Source organism: Phycodurus eques, chromosome 22 (genome assembly GCF_024500275.1).
Source record: "Phycodurus eques isolate BA_2022a chromosome 22, UOR_Pequ_1.1, whole genome shotgun sequence".
In the NCBI taxonomy this organism is placed as follows: Eukaryota; Metazoa; Chordata; class Actinopteri; order Syngnathiformes; family Syngnathidae; genus Phycodurus; species Phycodurus eques.
This window is the reverse complement of record NC_084546.1, coordinates 2,773,518-2,795,573: the sequence shown is the minus strand read 5'-3', so window position 1 is coordinate 2,795,573 and position 22,056 is coordinate 2,773,518. Positions and strand designations below refer to the sequence as shown.

At 45.6% G+C, this 22,056-nt stretch overlaps 3 protein-coding genes and 1 non-coding gene across 11 annotated transcripts; all 4 read left to right on the top strand.

Annotated features, from left to right (window-relative positions):
- The first annotated feature begins 130 nt into the window (after nucleotides 1-130).
- Nucleotides 131-5,426, top strand: ttll1 (tubulin tyrosine ligase-like family, member 1). Its single transcript, XM_061667299.1, has 10 exons — nucleotides 131-912; nucleotides 989-1,112; nucleotides 1,650-1,858; nucleotides 1,943-2,123; nucleotides 2,515-2,652; nucleotides 2,736-2,844; nucleotides 2,931-3,074; nucleotides 3,190-3,276; nucleotides 4,314-4,477; nucleotides 4,991-5,426. Exons 2-10 carry the CDS (start codon nucleotides 1,000-1,002, stop codon nucleotides 5,106-5,108), a joined length of 1,263 nt encoding a protein of 420 aa, XP_061523283.1. The 5' UTR covers nucleotides 131-912; nucleotides 989-999; the 3' UTR covers nucleotides 5,109-5,426.
- Nucleotides 3,753-3,839, top strand: trnay-gua (transfer RNA tyrosine (anticodon GUA)). Its single transcript is given in 2 exon segments — nucleotides 3,753-3,789; nucleotides 3,804-3,839. It is a non-coding gene; the product is annotated as a tRNA-Tyr (tRNA).
- A 148-nt stretch (nucleotides 5,427-5,574) lies between the features above and the next one.
- pacsin2 (protein kinase C and casein kinase substrate in neurons 2) lies at nucleotides 5,575-16,271 on the top strand. 7 transcript variants are annotated; one of them, XM_061667817.1, is made up of 12 exons: nucleotides 5,575-5,878; nucleotides 8,621-8,704; nucleotides 8,779-8,935; nucleotides 9,154-9,410; nucleotides 9,994-10,149; nucleotides 10,215-10,390; nucleotides 10,464-10,584; nucleotides 10,744-10,791; nucleotides 11,595-11,728; nucleotides 13,336-13,495; nucleotides 14,545-14,726; nucleotides 15,300-15,390. In XM_061667817.1, exons 2-11 carry the CDS (start codon nucleotides 8,648-8,650, stop codon nucleotides 14,707-14,709), a joined length of 1,431 nt encoding a protein of 476 aa, XP_061523801.1. In that variant the 5' UTR covers nucleotides 5,575-5,878; nucleotides 8,621-8,647; the 3' UTR covers nucleotides 14,710-14,726; nucleotides 15,300-15,390. The 7 variants fall into 7 exon arrangements, with proteins under 7 accessions (XP_061523801.1, XP_061523802.1, XP_061523797.1 ...); XM_061667813.1 differs by having other exon boundaries at nucleotides 5,662-5,878; nucleotides 13,336-13,491; nucleotides 15,300-16,271; XM_061667814.1 differs by having other exon boundaries at nucleotides 5,686-5,878; nucleotides 9,175-9,410; nucleotides 13,336-13,491; nucleotides 15,300-16,271.
- A 595-nt stretch (nucleotides 16,272-16,866) lies between these two features.
- Nucleotides 16,867-21,988, top strand: LOC133397362 (ADP-ribosylation factor GTPase-activating protein 3-like). Of its 2 annotated transcripts, XM_061668154.1 has the most exons (15): nucleotides 16,867-17,034; nucleotides 17,494-17,612; nucleotides 17,779-17,851; nucleotides 17,930-18,061; nucleotides 18,134-18,214; nucleotides 18,302-18,374; nucleotides 18,471-18,521; nucleotides 18,664-18,710; nucleotides 18,789-18,943; nucleotides 19,019-19,150; nucleotides 19,757-20,059; nucleotides 20,126-20,252; nucleotides 20,415-20,502; nucleotides 20,590-20,714; nucleotides 20,813-21,988. In XM_061668154.1, exons 1-15 carry the CDS (start codon nucleotides 16,966-16,968, stop codon nucleotides 20,828-20,830), a joined length of 1,593 nt encoding a protein of 530 aa, XP_061524138.1. In that variant the 5' UTR covers nucleotides 16,867-16,965; the 3' UTR covers nucleotides 20,831-21,988. The 2 variants fall into 2 exon arrangements, with proteins under 2 accessions (XP_061524138.1, XP_061524139.1); XM_061668155.1 differs by lacking the exon at nucleotides 18,471-18,521.
- Nucleotides 21,989-22,056: the final 68 nt, after the last annotated feature.

The following is a 22,056-nucleotide window of genomic DNA, read 5'->3' as shown; positions in this document are numbered from 1 at the left end:
AAATAAACAAATTAAAGTACATACCAAAAATTTTCCAAGTAGCGTTAATGTGTTACTCACGGATAGTGTCATTTTTAAAATGATTTATTTAAATTTTAAATGTTATGTTTGAGGCAGCGTTTCTGTCTCACGAGGTAACCCACTCACAACCCCGGAAGTCCACTATTGCCATGTATTTGCGACAGTTATTTAGTAAAAACTAAATTAAAATACGCAATACAATGGCCAGGCACAGTCCATATTCCACTAGACAACATTTTTTAAAATGTATTTTTTCTATTTTCTTGAACGCTTAAAAAGACCGGAAGTACCACAGTTATCTTGTATTTTCGACGCCAAAACAAAAATAACAATTTTGAAGTGCTCAAAATGTCACGGAGATTTTACTGTGTATTTCTATGCTTTTATAACATTATTTTCTCCAGGTCTTGCTGTTTAACACAGACAGCTCTATACTGCCTCCAGCGGGTGAACTCCAGCAGTGTTTCTCATGGCACCTCGGTTGCTAGGTTATCCTGTTAAAAACATCCCATCCGAAGCCCACTTTCGTTTTCCTTAAATTCGCATAAATTCACCCCCGCCCCCACAAATATTATTATTAATATTTAACAATAACTTGATTTTTAAATTATTTTTATGAAGCGCAATTGATGTAGTCACTCCCTCCGCCTCACGTCACCCGGATCGATAAATTGCTGCCTCGGACGCTAACTTGCATTCATCATGGAGGAGCGTCCATTCCTCTAACCGGAGCTTCCGAGGGGCCCGAGAGCTGAGCCGATGTCTGGCCGGTGAAGGTGCACCAGGCACGGGCAGGAGGGGAGGGCGATGTCCGGGAGGGAGGATGCAGCATCCTGCTAGCCGGAGAGAGCACCACTGATGACTGGCTGTTTTGCTCACGACGATCCACGGGTAAGACTTGCTTAAATATCACATGAATTCATCATATTCATATTACAATTGACTGTTCTCTCGCCTGTTTTTCCAGTGGGAGGCAACATGGCCGGGAAGGTGAAGTGGGTGACAGATATTGAGAAGTCAGTGCTCATCAACAACTTTGAGAAGAGGGAGTGGATTCAAGTGACGGAAAATGATGACTGGAATTTTTACTGGTAATGATCAATACTAATAAATTATTATTGCGGTTGTAGTTGAACTGTACTGTGTCATTCCCATTGTTGAGATATCTAATTTAGCCGCATAAGAGAGGCAAAGTATATAAATAGCCGTGAGCGTGATAATCGATTAAGCTTGATCGGTTGTGTAAAATCGATTGATTAATAAGGTCCTAAAGCAATTGTGGTGAAAAAAATGGAAGTGCAGTACTTGGGTGGAACCAGCTGAGGCGCTGTTGGTTCAACCACACTAGTTACTTGTAGCCATACAAAGAACACGATGTTAGCTAATATAGAAATAATAATATAGGAATAAAAATGAAAAAATAATATAAAATCAAATGTGCAAAGAAATAATAAACTTAATATATAGCCGAACCCTAACCCCAAAACAATAAAATCAGTCCTTATTTTTCAAGGAAATTTATTCAATCACAATTGTTATCTTGGTCGTGCGCAATTCATGATTCAGCTATGATATTGAACATACTTTAGTTGTATAACAAAATGGCTGGCATGTTACTCATATGACAGGATGAGCATCCAGACCATCCGCAACGTGTTTAGCGTGGACACGGGCTACCGGTTGACCGACGAGCAGATGGTCAACCACTTCCCCAACCACTACGAGCTGACCAGGAAGGACCTGATGATCAAGAACATCAAGCGCTACCGCAAGGAGCTGGAGAAGGAAAGTAGCCCGCTGGCCGAGAAGGACGACAACGGGAAGCACATCCATCTCGGTAAGACACCTCGCGCTGGGGAAGTGACCGACATCCATCGGGCTGCGTCATTCACTTTTTTTTTTTTTTTTCCCCGGGGTTTAGATTTCGTCCCCGTGACGTTCATGCTCCCGGCGGATTATAATCTCTTTGTGGAGGAGTTCCGCAAGAACCCGTCCAGCACGTGGATCATGAAGCCGTGCGGGAAGGCGCAGGGCAAAGGCATCTTCCTCATCAACAAACTGGCCCAGATCAAAAAGTGGTCGCGGGACAGCCGGACGTCCACGTACGTTACAAATATCAAATATGCCTAACACAACATTGCGGAGTGACCGAATGTGTACTTGAGCACTAATTGTCGTTGATGACGCCATCTCCGCATGACCTCTTTTAGCCGACTTTAATTCAGTTGAGAGGCTGTTTAAATTGATTGGTAGGTGCTCCTGTTTTGGTTAGCAACTGAGGGAAAAGGGCCTCACTGTTAATTCTTTAATGTCCGCTTAAAGGTGTTTACGAATTGAGTTAATTACAATGACAGATTTGTTTCCTGATGGCCAAAGGGAAGCGCTTATTTGTCTTTACCTAAGGATTTCAGTGTTAGTCGCTACTGTCCTCCATTCCACCATCTGCGTTTTGTAAAACCTAGCTCATAATAGCCACACGGTTCTGTTGTGCAGGTTCGTGGCGGCCTCCAGTGGCAAGGAGGCCTACGTCATCTCCCTCTACATCGACAATCCGCTTCTGATCGGTGGGAAAAAGTTTGACCTGCGTCTCTACGTGCTGGTCACCACGTATCGGCCGCTCAAATGCTACATGTAAGACCCCGCCGACCCCTGTTTAGATTATTTACAAAGATAGTATTTATTTTATGACTCCTATTTGCGATTTTTCTTGGCAGGTACAAGCTGGGTTTCTGTAGGTTCTGCACGGTGAAGTACACGCCGAGCACAAGCGAGCTGGACAACATGTTTGTGCACCTCACCAATGTGGCCATCCAGAAACACGGAGTAAGGCTTGGGATATTGGATGCCATTACATTGGACATTCATCGTGAACATTAATCGTGTCATTTCGCCGTCCTCCGTCCACGCAGGACGACTACAACCACGTCCACGGTGGCAAGTGGACGGTCAACAATCTGCGTCTGTACCTGGAGAGCACCAGAGGCGAGGAGGTGACCAGTCGCCTCTTTGACCAGATCCAGTGGATCGTGGTGCAGTCCTTAAAGGCTGTAGCTGTAAGTGTGACATATTCCAATGGAGAATGGTCAGTACAGTTGTTTTTTTTGTTTTTGTTTTTTTTAAACAAACATTTTCACATTCATCTATCTATCTTGTGAACTTTTTTTACAGCCTGTGATGAACAATGACAAACATTGTTTTGAGTGTTACGGTTATGACATCATCATCGATGACAAGCTCAAGCCGTGGCTCATCGAGGTGGGTCAGTCCAGCAAAGAAATAAAATAAAATAAAATAAAATTACCAATAAGAATGAGCAAATTTGATTTATGAAGCATTTTTCATAGATAGGATTCAAAGTGTTTCACATACTTATAATGCAAGCGTAAATATACAAAATAAAGAATAAGATCGACAAAATGAAATAATAAAAAAACGCCGTCCAAGTCATAAAACATAAATAAATAAATACTGTTGTAAAGAAAGGGGTTAATCTTAAAGGGGTGGTGCGTCCCCTTTAAATCCTAGGCCCGATGCTAACGAGTTAGCAAGCTAAAATAAGCTAAGCGAAGCTTGAATTACGGAAGCTTTAGCGTTGGTTAGCTTCGTTGAGCTCATCTTCACTCGCCCTCGGGTGTTTATACAAGCTGCTGATGTCATTATTAAAAGATTCCTTCGTAGTAAAATAGTATAGTACAGTATTTCAAGGGTATACCGGCCAAATATGGACATCTCCTTCGATAGCTCAGTTGGTAGAGCGGAGGACTGTAGTGGCTAACGCTGAAATCCTTAGGTCGCTGGTTCAAATCCGGCTCGAAGGAATTTTTATTTTTTATTTTTATTGAAGAATATTTACAATAATCTTTCTGTTTTATATTCTCGTATATCATTGAAGTAAAAAATAAACAGCATTTCTGCCTACTAAAACGAACTTCTCCCTCAACTCCTGGTAAGACTCAATAGAAAAGACATAGCGATTGATTTTATCAGCAAAACTCCAAGAATACTTTGTTTTTCCAAAGCATAGCGCAGAGGCTTGAGATTCCGACTGTGCTTGCACAGTGATTGGACGTTTTTTGTTTTTTTTTTTTTTTTTTAAATGCCCCCAAGGCAGATCCTTGTTTGAACACATAACATTGTTGTTATGTCTAGAGGAAAACTCTCACTAGTTAGCGCCCTCCAATGCACACAGGCGTCATTCTGATCTATTTTGACTGGTTTTAATATTCTTGTAGCACACCTCTTTGAATTAAACCGGTGATCTCAATAATACTCCCATGTAAACGTGACTCCAGGTCAACGCGTCCCCGTCGCTGACATCCAGCACGGCCAACGACCGCATCCTCAAGTACAACCTCATCAACGACACCCTCAACATCGTCACGCCCAACGGGGAGATGCCGGACAGCCGCTGGAACCGCAGCCCGCCGAGAGACGCCCTGGGGAACTACGAACTTCTGTGAGCCCGCAATCAGAAATCATTGCCGCGGTGTAACGAGTGGTCGCCATGCCATGTCCGAGAACTGAATTACGGACTTTACATTGTCACCTTCGATAGCTCAGTTGGTAGCGCGGAGGACTGTAGTTGCGTTATCAGACATCCTTAGGTCGCTGGTTCAAATCTGGCTCGAAGGAGTATGTGTGTGTTTTCCTTTTCTTTTTTTTTTTTAGTAACTCGTCCAGTTGGAACACTGTCAGATGTGGTAGTGCAAGGCATCCTTGGGTCGCTGGTTCGCATCTGTCTTCAAGGATGATGATGTTCAGAGAATGTAGCAGTATAATTATTACAGACTTATTCAGATCAAGGAATCCGAAAAAAAATCACAGGCTCACTTTGTATCAAAGCAACTCCTTCGAGCTGGATTTGAACCCGCGACCTAAGGACACCTGTGCTTTAGCTCTACAGTCCTCCGCTCTCCCAACTGAGCTATCGAAGGCTTCCACAGTGACAGCTGATGATTTATGCGTGCAGGTACGACGAAGAGCAGGCGCAGGGCGAAAACGACCGGAGCCGAGCCGGTCACTCGTTGGGGTCAAAGGGCGCCAAGGGCAGCTCCGCCGTCCGCCCTGCTGCGGCCACCTGGAAGTGACACACTTTTTAACATCATTACACATCATGGACTCCAAAACAAAGTATTTTTTTGTGTGTTTTATGTTGGATTGTGCCTCATTTTACCTACAACTGCTATTGTGGAATGTCATTTTATTTGCCCGCTACCAATGCATCTGCTTTACAAAATATAACATTTTAATTCAACACGCTTTCGGGTCTTATCACTTCAGCATGGTTAAAAAAAAAAAATAAAAAAAAAAAAGGGGGAAATGTTGTGTTGTTTTGGTGTCATGGCCCTTTAAAAATGTCAACACTGGCTTGTTTAGTCAGTGCGGTTATTTGCTTAAATACTCAATATTAGCTGGTACATCTGCAGTATTAAACATATGTTAATGTTGAAAAGAATTAACATACGAATACATATATTAACTTATAAACGTTTCAGAAGTGCTACTTTGCGCATAGCTGGATGGAAACTTGTGTGGGACCTCAGGCTGGTTCTCGCGGATGTGACGTCACACCATTCTAGTGTTTCAGAATAAAGTCGGAGGCCAGCGCCCAAATACTCGGATCAAACGCAACAGGCGGCCCTTCTCGTGTTATTTTGAAACCAAGATCGTAACCGGATGTGTTGTCAGACATTTTCGGGCAACTGACGGCGGTGTCACTCTTGTCGCTCGCTGCTGGTGCCGCTTCTCTCTTCCGAAAAAAAAAAAAAAAGGTTTAACTCTCTTTAAACAGGCACCAGCGAGAGAATTAATCAGCCTGTTGGATATAAACTCATCGATTTGAGCGAACGCGTCCGAGGTAAGAGGACAGCGACATGTTTATTTTGTTCATTTTAACTTTTTAATGGGGTTGGCTAATTTGCTAACGATCGGGAGGGAGGGGGTCGGCTAACGAGAAAGTTTATTCGCGATATTTTAAAAACATCTCTTTCACTAAATTCTAGTGGATAATACCCCCCCCCCCCCAAAAAAAAGGATTATAACACAAAATGCTGCCATTAGTTAACATTACGAGTGTTGAAACTTTTGACAGATGTGACGTGGACTCAACCCGGGGCGTCCTAATGTGCCGATATCGGACTTCCAAGTGGATCGATAAATGTTCAAATGATGGGTCATAATTGAATCAAGTTGTGTGGAGCGATGAAGGGCGGGGCACTTCACCTCCTGCTCCATGTTCTGTCATTGAGCCCCCCCCCCCCCCCCCCCCACCCAACCGCCATTAGCATAACATTCACTGGACAAAACATTAGGAACACCTGCCCTATCACTAAAGGTCATAATGAGGCGCGTTTGAGGTTTTCGTTGAACTTCTTTGATCTTGTTCCATGGTGCTTTAGTATTAATATTAGAATCATAAAGTGGTGTTGCCCTGTTAAAACAGTAGTGAAAGATTACTTCCTTATTCCTCTTCAAGGGAAATGTCTGCTTATATTAGTATGAATGTGTTGATTAATATACTTTCAAATCCGTCTTGAAGGTGCCGTAAGGTGGACCTAAATCAACTAAACTAGTGGCTAATATAAGGGGGGGAAATGTTTCTGATGTGACAAAAGGTCATTGAATACATCACAGGAGATGCTGGGGCTTCCCCAGGAAAGAGTGCCGGCGTGGTCTCTCCTCGTCCGCCCGCTGCCGTGGAACGCCGAGTTTCCCTCGGCGAGCTCCTGGCCAGCGCAGTGGAAAATGCTAGAACAAATGGCTTTGTGGAGCAAAGATTGTTTGTCGCAGAGGGACACACAAACTCAAGGTCATAACCTTCCCCCTGTCATGGGAACGTGCACTTTTTGGTGTTTCTGGGATTTAGCAACATCTCCGGATGGATCATCTCGGCCTTTTGTGCAAAAAAAATAAAAAAAGGAAGCGGAAACAGAGCTTCCTCTTTACTGTGATAAAATTATTGTTTTAACTTTTGTAACTGGTCATCATGATTTTTATTTTTGTATTTTTTCGAACCCAGTGGCTCCTCTTTCAGTATTCACATCAGGTCTGATTGGCCCTCAGTGGAACACTTCCACAGGTAAAGGGTACAAAATGAGTTCCTAGTTGATCTCGTAGTCATTCCCCTCCAGCTGCTTGATTGACTCATTGAGTTAAGGCTCATTTTGTATTTTAAAGATAAACTCGTCCTCGAGATTCTGTCCTATTTCTACCAAAGGAAGCACAAGACAGATTGGTGACTCTAAATTGCAAAAGATTGCAGTTTTGCCATCGCGTGTGGGCAAAACATGACTTCTTGAGTCAATGTTCCGTTTCAGTCCACCAAAATTCCATCAGGTTTGGGCCACTGGGTCTCGAGTGGCCATCATTGTGTCTGATTACATAATCTACAAAGCACGACTCGGCCAATTTTTGGAGAGAAATTCAATTAAGCGCAGCGCGGATGGGATTTCACATTTGGCGAATCGCAACAGTGACAACTGTGTGCAACCAACCCCGACCTTCACCGTGACATTCTCTCTTCTCACAGTGTTGAATCTTTCGAGCGAGGCGCTGGACTTCAGACTTCGGCTGAGTCAATAACTGTGTTTGCACTCGTGGCTTTTGGTTCCCGTTGGCCAGTGATTAGGTCGGACGTGGCCGCCAGAAAAGAGAAGGCTTCTACAATCACTTTTCTTTGTGTGTGTGTGTGAGTGAGTCTATAGCTTCAGAGTGTGTGTGGACGAGTTGTGCATGTGGCCACAATAACACCCTCTGTCCAGGCTGGCCTGCGCACTACGGGTCACTGACCAGCCAGCATCACACACACACACACACACACACACACACACACACACACACACACACACACACACATGCGTCCCCTCCGGAAAGACGGCTCGCTCCCACTCAGCAAGCATGTGTGTGTCAAATCGCAGTTTTCTATTTGCTATCTTGTTATCCCAGGTTGTTATCAGGACTGGAATTAGGCGAAAACTTGGTGAAGTGTCTCGGATGTGAAGAGGGCAGCTGCAGCGAGGGCGAACGAGTGCATGGGAGGAATAAAGAGAGGCTGTCTTCGTGGTTGGGTGGTGCGTTGAATTGATGGAGACAAGGAGAAGGCGCAAACAGAGACTTGTCTGTGTTTGAAGGAAGCGGAACTGTTCCCTCACACATTTTAATTTGTAATTTTCTAGCACTACCTGGCTTGTTCCCTCCATTATGTCCTATTTGCGACGAGTTGGATCACTTCCTCACTTCCGAGTCCACACAATATTCAGTGTATGTTTATACTGCATATTTGCATATATATATACTGCATATATATATACTGCATATTTGCATATATATTTGCATATTCACAGATTTTTGGGGAAATGTATCTTCTATCTGCTGAAAACCTCCCCTATTCACTGTTTCGTGTCAGGTGAAAGCAATAAAGTATGCTCAGCGCAATAGCACTGCCTCGGAGCTTCGCAGAATTCATTTTAACACACAGCGTCATGTTACTAATGGTTCACGCATTACTTCCTATAGAAATAAATTGGTGCAAATTTGCGTATGAGACAGAGAATGTTATTTCACATCGAAACGAGATGATCCTTCTCCTGTGTGTGTCCAGGCGACTTGTGACTTCCAGGCAGCAGCCATGTCGGGCTCCTACGACGGCTCCATGATCGACGTCTCCAGCGACAGCTTCTGGGAGGTGAGGAGGACGGACCGCACCCGAATGCCAAACACGACGCGAAGCTGCGATTTCTCTTGTTTCTCCGCTGTCAGGTGGGCAACTACAAGCGCACGGTGAAGCGCGTGGACGACGGCAACCGGCTGTGCAACGACCTCATGACCTGCATCCACGAGCGGGCGCGCATCGAGAAATCGTACGCGCAGCAGTTGAACGAGTGGGGCAAGCGCTGGAGGCAGGTCATAGAGAAAGGTAGTGTAGCTTAGTATGCGTTTTTCAATGCTCAAAACTCATCCATTATCTATAGCATGTGTTCTCTTTTAATTGGTCAACACAGAATTGTTACTTACAAACGTACATTTTTAGTTATTAATAAAAATAGTAGTGTAATCGTGTCTATGTGGCGGAACAAAATATCTGTTTCACCACGTCCTGTATTGTCATTTTTCCACTCCGGCACGCGACTGAAGCGAGCCTTTCCCCTCCGCCAGGGCCCCAGTACGGCATGCTGGAGCGGGCGTGGTCGTCTCTGTGCACAGAGGCGGAGAAGGTGAGCGAGCTGCACATGGAGGTGAAGGCGGCGCTCATGGGCGAGGACCACGAGAAGCTGAAGAACTGGCAGCGCGACGCCTACCACAAGCAGATGATCGGCGGCTTTAAGGAGACCAAGGAGGCCGACGACGGCTTCCGCAAGGCACAGAAGCCCTGGGCCAAGAAGCTCAAAGAGGTACGCAGCGGGCATGCGACATAATCGCGTCGCCCGGGAACAGCTGGCAGGTAGTCACCCATGGCTGACCGGGCTCGATGTTTCCCTTGCGTTGACGTCACCGTTGTGCTCGCTGCATGCTGCAGCAGCACTCTTCAGCGCCTTTCTGTTGCCAAATACCATCCCGACTCTGGGAAGGTGCAGCTGACAGGAAGCGCCGTGCTCTGACAGATCCAAAAAGTCCCCCCCCCACTCTCTGCTTTAGTTGCCGACATTCCTCGCTGCACAGGCCTTATATCCTGTGTGTATGTGTGTGTGATGTCACCGGGGAGGGGGCGGGGACATCCTGGCCAGGCTGTGAACAATAGAGATTTGTAGCCATGGGGGGGCAAGTGGCAGAACGCTGGGCGGGAGGAAGTGAGGCTTATGACCGGCACTGGTAAATGACAGGCTGCCACCTCCACGCAATTGACATCACCGCTTGTGACGACACGTGTGCGGCAAACCGTGTTCGTACCAGCCCATAATAGTCATCACCACAGCGTTATTAATAGTAACAGCCACCTTGCGCAACAGAAGTAAGCGAAAACACTCAATTTCCCAGGTTGAGACCATGAAGAAGTCGTACCATTCCGCATGCAAGGAGGAGAAGCTGGCGGCCAGCCGGGAGACCAACAGCAAGCTGGAGAGCAACAACAACCCCGAAACGCAGAAGAAGCTCCAGGAGAAGGTGGAGAAGTGCCAGCAGGAGGCACAAAAGGTACGACCCCGCCCCCCTCCTTCAAGGCAGCCCTTCCATAAACGGTTTCATTTCTTCATTTCCAGACAAAGGAACGCTATGAGAAGTCCCTGGAGGAGCTGGACAAGCTGACGCCTCAGTACATGGAGAACATGGAGCAGGTCTTTGAGCAGTGGCAGCAGTTTGAAGACAAACGCATTCGCTTTTTCAAGGAGCTCCTGATGGAGGTCAAGCAGCACTTGGACCTCTCCGCCAATCACAGGTCACGGATACGGCCGACTTTCCAGCAAAAAAAAAAAAAAAAAAAAAATGCAACTAAAATTATTCCTCAATAGGTTCCAGGCAATCTACCACACGCTAGAAGACACCATCGCCGCCACGGACGCTGACGAGGACCTGAAATGGTTCCGGTCCAATCACGGCCCTGGCATGCCCATGAACTGGCCACAATTTGAGGTGATGCGCTGCAGTGTTGTTACCAGAGTTGTTCAGTTCTCAAGTTTGGCGAACGAGTCGCTTTCCCAGGAATTTAAGAGATCATTTCATGTCGGTGATGGCTGCTTTTCACTCGCGCCACATTAATCCTGTTCTGCACCTGCCTCCCCTCTCCTCCAGAACTTGGACTGGTCCCGCGCTCGCTCCTTTAAGAGAAGGTCCATTGTAGTGAGTCCTGCACGGGATGACCGTTCTCCTTATCACGGCGGCCACGAGAGGGGGAGGGTTTTATTTTATCTTGTTTTTTTTGAAGGAGGGGATCCTTTTTCATTCACGCTAACACTCCCACTCCTTGCTGCTTTGATTTGTGTGCGCGTTTGAGCACACGAGTTCACTCGCGTGTCAGCGAATTACACGGCTTGTCACATGATACCGCAACAAAGGCAGACCTGATCCTTGTGATAAGTCAGATGAACGAGCGTCCCAACGGTCTCCTGGGGAATTTATCCAAAATAAACAAAAGCCCCTCTCACGCTGGCCATCGAAGACAGATTATTTTTTTTTTTTCTGGCATCTTGAGTCACGATCGGCGGGCGTAGCCGCTTGTGCAGACTGCGACCCTTCGCCGTCCCTTTGTCGCCATGCATGTAATGATGCGCATTGCGTGAAGTCGCAGCGGCCGTGTGAATGCGCACTTTCCTGCTTCAGGGAGTTCTGTCGGCTCTCCCGTTAACGGCGGGGAGTGTGAAAGGGGCCACAAACTTCCGGCTTCACTTCTGGTGGTGGGGAGATTTCTTTTTTCTTTTTCTTCCTCCCTCTCAGCAGGTGAAGGATGCGAACTACACTACGTACCTTGCTGCACTTGCTGCTAAAATTGAGAACACGCTTGTGCTCGTCCACTGAAAATATTCTGCCCCCTGTTGGTTTGGAGTGCACTGCGCTGGCTTGTTCCCAATGTAGCGCCTTTTAAACACGTTTGTCTGTGGATTATCCTCCACCACAGGACCTTCAGCTATGTTTCTGTGTCCCAGGACTGGTCCATAGACCTGAACCGGACGCTCAGCAGAAGGGGGACGAAGAAGCCCTCCGAGGGCGTCACGCTGACGGGCATCAGTCAAACTGGAGCCGACCAACCTGTCCAGCCTCTCGAGACCAACGACAGCGGGTATGTGCTGCATCTCTGCTTTTTAGTGGCTCTCGTCTGGACACAAATACTCCCCCTCTGTGTCAGCTTATCTATGAACAACACATGGCGACATCCTGCGCAGGAATGCGCTTCAAGGCTTACTTAAGACGCGCTCCTCGCGGTGCGACGCGGCACTTGTGCAGCTGTTTCCCCGGCGACCGCAAACACTCGCAGTCACAGTTTGTTGGGAAAGACGTCTATGGTGCATAGTTGAACGCGTGCCAAAGCGGCAATGTGGAAATAACGCCGTTGGACGCTGCGCGACGATAAGGTGCTGGAATGTTCGGTTTACACAAAGTAAACACCTGCACCGGAAAGTGAACTCGAATAAACCCCACTAGCCATATGTACGCACGCAAGTATCGTATGTCACAAGTGCACGAGAGGAGTTAATGTGGGGAATGTGGGCCATGGGAAGCATTTGACCTGCATACGACGTGTTTGCGTCTTCAAAGAAGAGCTTGGCGATTGCGCTGTGTTGACCGCAACAGGCCCAAAAGTTACATTTCCGAGGAGCCTTGTTTACGGAATAACTCGGCGCGATTCACTCGAGTGTGCCTACATGAACAGACTGTTGTGTTTTACTTGAGTTGATACTGCAGTTGCTGGTGTAGTCGTGTTTTAATCATTTGGATGAACAAATAGGGAAATAAAATGGCACAAAAAATGTTGCAGGGTTAGTCCGCAGTTTGCGGAACAGCCTTTTTCTTCTTAATTTGTTTTGAATGTGAAAGTACACTACCGACACTACAGTGGAACATCTAGTTTTCAATTCAATAAATCGCCATTTCATTCATTAACAAGCCTCTAAATCAGTGTTACGTAACATTTATTGAACCAAGGCACATATTTTATATATATATATATATATATATTACAAAAACACCACCAACCGAAAAAGCTTAGATATTAAAATAATGATGAAATCAAACAAACAACTCACCCCAAGTCACTCAACATGCAGACTGGTTTACGGGTAAGCCAGTTAACAACCGGTCAACTCTACAGTTCCCGCCCCGCCCTCATTTTAAAGCCGTACACACTCAAAGACACAGATACTACAATGGAATGTGAGGATGGTGACTCAAAGTGGACAAAAATAACACATCTGACGTGCACATTATTATGTTTCATGATACAAAATCATTTTTCAACCGATTAAACCATGGGATAATCAGTAGCATTTGGGAAACACTGTTTTAAAATAATACTTTTTAAAATTTGCATAATGAGCTGTAGAACCTCAGTTGTTTGACGTCACAGTCCAAAACAAAGAAGGGGCGTCATATAGCAAGGAAGTTGCGTTGTGTGTCGTAAAATAGCCTTCAACTCGCTGAGCCGTATGAGGGTAAAGCTCCTTTTGGTCACAAGATTTGGATAGTGGCGGAAAGAATGAGGCAGCTTCCCCGCAACCCTTCGGGAATGCTGAGCCGCAATTGGACGGTCGCCGCTTTCGGGGGAGGAGCTTTCTGCATGGTCAGTGAGTCAGAGGGATAACGCGGGAGTCTTCCCTCGTGGAAAACGGTCGTCGGCATCATGTGTGGCTTGACCAGCGTCCGCTCTCTCACTGTGTCCCGCACCATTAGCGTGACCGCGCCTCCTAAAGCGGCGCCGGCGGGCTCCAACCCGTTCGACGAGGATGGCGGCCAAGACGAAGAGGAGCAGGAGGCGCAGGTGGAGGCGGTGGAGGAGACTCCGCCCGCACGCAACCACATCAGTGGGAAAACGCAGGACGTGAAAACGTTGGTGGATAAAGCTCCGCTTGTCTTTTCTCTCGTCTTTTTTCGGTTCATGGACTCTGCTGGCTTCCTCCATCTTTGCTTCCCTCTCTAGGTGGCGCTGTGCATGGTGACCCACTGTGCCACACACACACACATACAGCCTGGTTATGTCTATCTCTCTATGTGTATGTGTGTGTGTGTGTGTCGTTTACTCCTAACAGAACATCGCAGCGCTGCTATTGTTTCGATCTTACAGTCAGATCTGAGTGGCAGCCATTTCGTGGTATTCCACAAGTGGTCTAAAATAATGCTGATGGCTGGTTTGATATTTATTATGTAAGAAGGCGAATCCAACCGTCAAACTATTGAAAACCAAACAACACGTGCACAGTATCATAAATTAACACTGGGATGCATTGTGGATCAAGTTTTTTTAGGATCGAAACATTGTCACTTATAGCAAAATAAAAACATTGAAACATAAAATACATTGAAGTTAATACGTTCAATTTAAAACATTCCAAAATAAATGTGTTAAAAAGAAAATCAATAAAATACAATAGTATTTCCATTCATGGCATGTCCACGTGGGACATTTGCCAGGTGGTCAACAGGTGCCATTTTAGCCAATTAGAAGCCAGAAGAAAGTCACTTCTGGAAAAGGCACACTATGTAAATGTTGGAAAATGGTACTGAAAAACATGGGATTTTTAAAAATTAAAATTTCTCCAAAATATCACATTTAAATCTAAACTAAAGCAATAAAAAGATGTAGTCACATGGTAACAGATCTGACAGTAAAGAATTCTTTCGTGTTATCCGTGTTGTCGGGCGGTTTACGCTGGCTCCAATCACGCCTCCGCCTCAGTGATCTGCTTGTGGCTTTATTTCCACGTGCCTGTTTGTCCGATGCACTTGTCACTTTGCCTCGTGTCGAGCATGGTTGATTTCCTCTTGTAAAAACAGCTCCGCGGATACGTCGGGATTCCCCGTGATGGCTTTTCGCTAACACGATCGCGTCTTTGACTCGTCCTCCCCTCCTCGTCACCACGTCCTTTCCTGTGGTGTGCCCAGCGTCAGCGGCGTGGCGAGGACCCCCGACTGGTCGGACGAGGACACGGCCGCCAACCCTTTCTCGGCCAACGGCGACGGCAACCCGTTCGAGGACGAGCCGACCTCGCCGGTGCTGTCGGTGCCGGTCCGGGCGCTGTACGACTACGAGGGCCAGGAGCAGGATGAGCTCACCTTCAAAGCGGGTATGCTAAGTACAAATTGTACCGAAATAAAAGTTGAAAAACAAAAATTTCTGAAAGATTCAATGCAAATATATTGGACTAAAAAGTTAAATACAACTGAACTGTACGTAGGCACTGATTCCTTCACATACCATGAGAGCCTGGGTACCACTAGTCGTACTCGTACCACACTTTGAGAATCACTGGCCTTTAATAACAGTTTTAATTGTGAACAGGTTACAACGTTTCAAACTCACTCACTTGGCGCTTTGGCACCATCTTGTGACGTCTTAGCGCCAGGGAACTATTTAGGAGTGAGTTAAGCGCTTCATTTAGTGCTTTGCTGCCATTTTCGTGGCATCTATAGGCAATTATTCGTCTTTTGAGGTGGGCGTCAATGACTTCCGGACGTTCGCCATTCGCTTGCTTTGGTCCCTATACTTCCTTGACGCCAATTCCTATTTAGACAGGACTTTTGGTGTCATCTTGTTACATTTTACAAACCATCAATTAGATGAATTTGTGAATTGTAAACCGCATTATTGTATGTCAACTCCGAAGTGCCCAATTTGATCTGCTTCGTGCTCCTCCAAGGGGATGAGTTGACCAAAATCGGCGAGGAGGACGACCAAGGCTGGTGCAAAGGCCGACTCAAGGGCGGGCAGATCGGCCTCTACCCCGCCAATTACGTGGAGGACATCCAGTAATGACCACAAGTGAGTAAAGTAGATGGAGAACAAGGTGGCCGTGTCGCCACAGCGTCCGTGTTTATGTGGAGTGGTCAGAGAGCGACAAGGACCCCGCCGAAAGGACCTCGTTAGAGCGTTACAAGATGGAGGATCACTCAAGTTTGGCATTAAAAGACACTTGTTGATGCTGTTGCAACCTCACACACACACACACACACACACACCAATTTAAATACAGTAAACACTGTGCCTGATGAAACGTCTCGTTAAACGCAAGCCACGATGGATTTAATTTAATGTTAAAGGGAGACATTGGGTGGGTGGTGTTGATCACGTGACTACAGTCCAGTGGCGCCCTCACGTGGTTCACGTGGGGGGACGGCTGGGGGGGGCTCCTTTGGGCACTGCACTTGAATGTAAACTCACTTATTGTATTGTGTTGCTCGAGTCTTTGCTGTTGTGGTACATTCAACCACTGACCTAATGATATGCAATCCTCTGTACTTTTGATTCTAGATTGTATTTTTTTCATTATTTTATTTAATTCAACACTGAATATTTTCCAGAAAGCTCGACACTCCACCTCAGTTTCAAGTTTGGGATTTTTTTTCCCTTTTTCTTCTTTTAAATGCAATACAACAACAGCAACATCTAGTATTGTATAGGTGCATGTAAATGACACAAATTAAGCTTTGGAATGGTAGAAAGTTGATGATTATTAATTTATGATGTCCTTAAGCGCTTTTTGTTCTCTTCCAATGCGCTGACTGAGAATCAGTTTGTACAAAAATTGAATGTTTTATGTTTTCTTATTTTCTGACATGATATTTCCCCTTTCTGCATGGGGCCAATTAGTAAATACTATGTGAATAATTAATGACATGATACCTTATTCCATAACTTTTTATGTATATATGTATATATATTTTTTATAACCAGTTCCAATGATAGTCTTGCCTTTCTGGGTGACATGCTTCATTTGCATTGTTTATCCATGAGCTCATGACTTAAAAACGAAGAAAAAAAAAAAAAACGTCAACCCCGATGCCTTCAAATGCAGCAAAGAAGAGGAATTCCGAGTTTTTGCCTCGTTTTCAGGGCACACACACATTGTCATTTGCACAGTTCATATTTGGAAATGTCCCACGCAACAAAATAAATGAATTTATTACAGTTATGTGTTGACTTTGGCGCGTTTGTGTTTGTTCGTACAATATTTGCTTGATTCTCTGCATGTAAAGGTGAGAAATTTGCATTTAAAATAACACATAACATGGTGAAATATCTATTTAACGCCTTAGGAAATGTATTTATGGAGTTATTGATCGTTTTGACTAGCGTAAAAAGCATCATTCAAAACAAACTACATTACCCACAAAGCATTGCAACAACAACACAGCCACGTGTTATTTCTAGCCAATCTCAGGCGAGCTAGGATGTCTCGCTCTCTCGCGCTCTCGCTCTCCCCCCCCCCCCCCGTAATGTACGCGTCACCTCGGATTTTATTCACCATAAACACGCTTCTATTTATTTTCTCGCCTTCTTGTGAGCGCACACGCGTGTAAAAGATCATGACGGAGCCCAGCAAGCAAGACATTTGTGCCATTTTCAAGCGACTTCGCTCCGTTCCCACGAATAAGGTGAGACTTTTGCCCCCTCGTCGTAACACGGAAGTAAGTGGACGTCTGACACGTCGCACTTGTAGAACCGTCACGGCTAGCATCAAAACTTTCCCAATTCTCAGCCCAAAATAACGAGGCAGCTGTTGTGCCCGTGTGTGTGTCCCCCACAATGTGCACTTCGCACAAACTTATGAAGCGTAAAGAGTTGACAGTGTAAGTGGTTGACAGTTGAGCGAGGTAGCTAACAAGTTGACAGCTGCCAGCCATGTTTTTGAACTCTTTCCAAAACTTTACTCCTCCCGGACACACTAACAAAATATAATTAGTACCTCTGTATCTATTGAATGGTTAGCTTCATTGTGCGTGTGACCTACTTTGAACAACAGCTGTTACCTCTTCGTTTAGCTTGCATTGGTGTTGAAGTGTTGCACAATTCAGCTTAATATGAAGTTGTTGTTTATGTTTTTCCTCTCCCAGGTTTGTTTTGACTGCTCAGCTAAAAATCCAAGCTGGGCCAGCATCACCTACGGCGTGTTCCTATGTATAGACTGCTCTGGAACCCACAGGTCTCTCGGGGTGCACTTGTCCTTCATCAGGTCAGTCCAAGTACAGTATCCTGCACTGCGTGGGCTGTAACCTCATTTAAAAACCGACTTTCGGCCCATAAGCGATTCTGGGATTTTATTTTCCTGAAAAAGTTCCAAGTCGCAACGACGGCCCTCCTGCTGTCATCCGTTTTACATTTGTTTTGTTTGTTAATAGGTCCACGGAGCTGGATTTTAACTGGTCATGGTACCAGCTGAGGTGCATGCAAGTGGGAGGCAACGCCAGCGCGGTGAGGGCACACGAGCGCCGTTTAAAAAAACAAAACAAAACAAAAACAACGGCGTTACTGATCTCGCTTCCTGTCTAGGTGTCGTTCTTCAACCAGCACGGCTGCACGGCCGGCGCCGCCAACGCCAAATACAACAGCCGGGCGGCTCAGCTGCTCAGAGAGAAGATCAAGAAGCAAGCCACGCACGCCACCAAAATCCACGGCACCGAGGTAACAATCACACATCCGTCATGCAATCCATTTCTCTATGAATCTATTGACTGACAAACTGTGCCCTCACAGCTGTGGCTGGACAGTCAGGGTTCTGCGCCGTGCGCGTCACCGCAGGAGAAGCACGTGGATTTCTTCAGTCTCCATTCTCAGGTAACACCACCCAAGCCCACTGTCGCACTATTTATTATTCATACAGCATTCATACACGATGTGTTCATGCGTGTGTGCGGTGACCAGGAGGTTCCGGAAAATATGGCCAAAATGAGCCTCAGCTCTGTCGCATCGGAGACGCCACGGAACGAGGAAGAAGGTACCGGCGCTGCTGTCTCGTGATGTATATGAATATGTATGTATAATGTGTATATATGCGCGTCACATGACTTTTGATGCGTGTTCGGCAACCCAGAGGACGGCCCCAGTGTGGACATGCTGAGTGCTTCCCCGAAGGCCAATCCAGGTTCAAGTGACTTTTTTTTTGTACCGTTGCAGCAAGACGAAAAGACTTGTTTTAAGATATGCCACCTTATTTGAAGAATCTGATCAAGTTAATCCATACTACGGGAGATCCAATGGCAGATTTTTTTTTTCTGTTCTTCCAGAACCTTTATCTCTTCTCAAGAAGAAGTCCGGCGCCGGCAAGAGAACGGTACGTCCACGTGCGGCGCACGCGTGTCGCCGCCTTGTTCCCGGACTTTTCTAACACGCGTGCGTGTCGGACTCGCAGACGGCCGCCAAGAGAGGCGGTCTGGGGGCGCAGAAGGTGAGCAGTCAGAGCTTCAGCGAGCTGGAGAAGAAAGCGCAGGCTGCCGACAAGCTCCGGGAGAAGGAAGACTACGTCGTGGGCGATAAGAAAAACGACGCTGAACCCGTGCAGTCCGTGTGAGGACGCGCTTCGTCTGTGTGCCTCATGTTGTGTCCGGTCAGTGTTTACGTCCAAGGATTTTTTCCCCTCAGTGCGCCGTCCATGCGTCTGGCCTACAAAGACCTGGGGGAGCAGAGGAAAAAAGACGAGCAGAAGCTGAAGAGTCTGGACGGGAAGAAGCGGGAGCAAGCGGAGCGGCTGGGAATGGGATTCGGCGTTAGGAGGTGCGCTCGCGCAGTGGTGCATAAAAAGTGCATACCTATGATATATGGGGCACTAACAAAACAAAAGGAAACCAATTATACTCCTCCCTGCACTCAATTCAAAGTTCTGTTATGATTTTGACATATCTCGTAAATCTGTTATCCCCAAATGGATAAAGTTGTTTATTTTGAGCGATTTGCAAGTTATTAAGTGTAAAAATATATATCTATTTTTTCAAGAACAAAAGGCATGTCATTACAAGAATTAAGTGCTATTTTGTTGAAGAATAGAAAGTGCATTTTCTTCGAAAATAAAGTGCAATTTTCTTAGGGATGGCATCTTTTCCAAAATAAAAGGTGTAATATTACCAGAAGCAAGTTCTATTATTGAAATGTACTTGTCGTAATGTGACAATGACTATTGTAACGTTATGACTTGGAAAAATAGGACTTAATGTGCTTAAGAATAAGAAACTTTGTATCCTGACCAACTGAAGTTGTTGTTCTATTTTCACTCTAAAAATGCAGCTTTCTCCTTCCTACATCACAGTGGAGATATATATATATATATATATAATTTTTTTTTCCCTCGCCAAAGTTTCAATTGTTACATCGTTGTTTGTATAGCGGCGTGTCTCACTCGGTGACGTCCGACATGCACATCATCCAGCAGGAGCGCCCCCTGGCGGCCAGGATCAGCAAACCGCGTTTGACCGACGACGACGACGAGGACGAGGGCAGCTTCAGCACAGGGTCGGAAACCGAACGAAAAAAGGGTTCTCCTTTCATATTTGATATCCTGACTCTTTTTGCTTTTAGGATCCTGTCCCGTTACGAGCAAAGCGACTCCTCAGACCTGTCCTCCAGATGGAGCAAGAAAGCCGATCTGGACTTCTTCTTGACGCCCACCATCACCTCATTGGATGAAAGGTGAGGAGATTGCGATTTGATTTCCCGCCCGTCACGACGACTAAACGCTTGGTCGTCCGTCGTCAGGCCCGCCTCGCGCAGGAAAGCGGAAGCGGGACCGCTCGCGGGCACGGGAGAAGCTCGCAGGAAGTTCGGCGAGGACGTCAAAGCCATCTCGTCCGACATGTACTTCGGGAAGCAAGATGGCAAAGAGGTACAAACGGCGTACGCAGGAACGAACCAACTCTTGACCGTCTCTGAGTTCATTTTCATGCGGATTTGTTTTTTAAAAAGGGAAATGTCTAATTCATGAAAAAACACGTGCAGGCTTAAGGTCCGTTTAAAATTTTCAAAAATGGCGACTTGTTGTTGGCAGCATGAAGCCAAATCGCGCCTGGAGAGATTCGCCGGGAGTTCTGCTATAAGTTCAGCCGACTTGTTTGATGAGCAGAAGAAGCAGACGGGTACGTTTCTTTGATTCATATCTAATTATGATATGAGCGTTATAATCAAGACGCGCGTGTGTGTTTGTGTTTTGTTTTTAATCGTAGCCAGCTCGTACCGCCTGACCAACGTGCTGCCCAGCGCTCCCGACATGGCACAGCTGAAAATCGGGGTGCGCAACGTCGCCGGGAAGCTGTCGGTGATGGCCAGCGGCGTCGTCAACACCATCCAGGTCCCCCCCCCCCCCCCCCCCCGCTCGCCATCATCACACACTTCCCTTCCTGAACATCACCTTTAAATTCTTATTCTGATTTATTATTTTTCTTTTAGGACCGCTACAACTCCTGAAGGACGAATCCCGACTATGAGCTCATCGCAACGTGAACGTGTACACACTTTTTGTACTCGGAGCGACACGCAATGGAATGACACCGTCAGTTGCGCCGTGACAAAGATAATGGTGTCATCGTTCACTTCTTTGAAAAGGCCGCATTTTGTGGTTAAGCTCCGCTCTCATCATGTAAATATGAGAGGCATTATGAAGGTTATTATTATTATGAATACGTCTTTTCTATGGCCCAAGTGCTCTTAAGTATATTGGGTGGCCTCGTCAGTTCATCTCAAGCTCATTCTAGTCGCTCGTTGTGCGTTAGTAACACATCAGTCGTAATATTTGTGCCGCTTTTTGGGGGTTTTTGTTTTTGTTTGCGTTTGCAGCCCTGTATGCCTTCTTCTTTGCTTTGCTGAGCGTCAATGCTAATATGCCAAGATATCAGATGGATACAAGGGGTATATTTGTTTCGGAAAAATGCACAGGAAATATCATAACTAAATGGTAATAAAAGCTCCGAAGTGCTCCTAGTGCTCGACTGGAACTGCCGCAGTTCTGCACTACAAAGTGGGAAGTGTTTGTTTTCTTCTTATGATTAGTCACTTGAAAGATCATCGTAGGGGATTTGCTGTTCTTTTTCTGTTTGTTAGCTTTTCAAGGCCATTTTGTCGCTTCGAGGCATTGCACATCTTTAATTTGGGCGTTTATACAGGCTGAAAGTGCCACTCTTTTGTTGATTTATTTTAAATATTAGCGCTACTTATGTTATTTTCTAGACCTTGGATGTACTGTAAAACGTGTAATAGTTAGCAGTGTTAATGCTGGGAGTTGAATCTACCAAATATTTGTTTACGTCATTCCAAAATGCCTTCCTCCAAAAATATCGTTGATTATGCTGCGTTACCGTGGAGCGATATAGTTACATTATAGTTACTTTTTTTTTTTTCTTTCTTTCTTGAATTTGGACCAAATTGGCAGCTTATGCCCGAATGCACTTTAAAGTTGTGTTAAACTGAATTTAATTCTGAGATGTGTACAAGTATATCAATATGGGAATAGCTGTCATGTGAACTGCTGTTTACTAAATAAATATAACTAAAAAGGAATATCTAAGAGTTTGTACGCGCTAGTGGCAATCACATTGCTGACAAATAAAAAATGTTTGCTGTTGTTTATTGATTGGTATTATTTTTACCTTCAATTGCCTGTGAATAGTTATTTTATTCCGTTCTGGCAACCGCTG

Coding starts and splice junctions, on each gene's coding strand:
- ttll1 (XM_061667299.1), top strand. CDS start 1,000: ATGGCCGGGAAGGTGAAGTGGGTGACAGATATTGAGAAGTCAGTGCTC. Junction 2,124..2,514: donor CGGGACAGCCGGACGTCCAC/GTACGTTACAAA, acceptor TCTGTTGTGCAG/GTTCGTGGCGGCCTCCAGTG. Junction 3,075..3,189: donor AGTCCTTAAAGGCTGTAGCT/GTAAGTGTGACA, acceptor CTTTTTTTACAG/CCTGTGATGAACAATGACAA.
- pacsin2 (XM_061667813.1), top strand. CDS start 8,648: ATGTCGGGCTCCTACGACGGCTCCATGATCGACGTCTCCAGCGACAGC. Junction 8,705..8,778: donor CCAGCGACAGCTTCTGGGAG/GTGAGGAGGACG, acceptor CTCCGCTGTCAG/GTGGGCAACTACAAGCGCAC. Junction 9,411..9,993: donor GGGCCAAGAAGCTCAAAGAG/GTACGCAGCGGG, acceptor TCAATTTCCCAG/GTTGAGACCATGAAGAAGTC.
- LOC133397362 (XM_061668154.1), top strand. CDS start 16,966: ATGACGGAGCCCAGCAAGCAAGACATTTGTGCCATTTTCAAGCGACTT. Junction 18,944..19,018: donor GCTGAACCCGTGCAGTCCGT/GTGAGGACGCGC, acceptor TTTTCCCCTCAG/TGCGCCGTCCATGCGTCTGG. Junction 20,253..20,414: donor GGAAGCAAGATGGCAAAGAG/GTACAAACGGCG, acceptor TGTTGTTGGCAG/CATGAAGCCAAATCGCGCCT.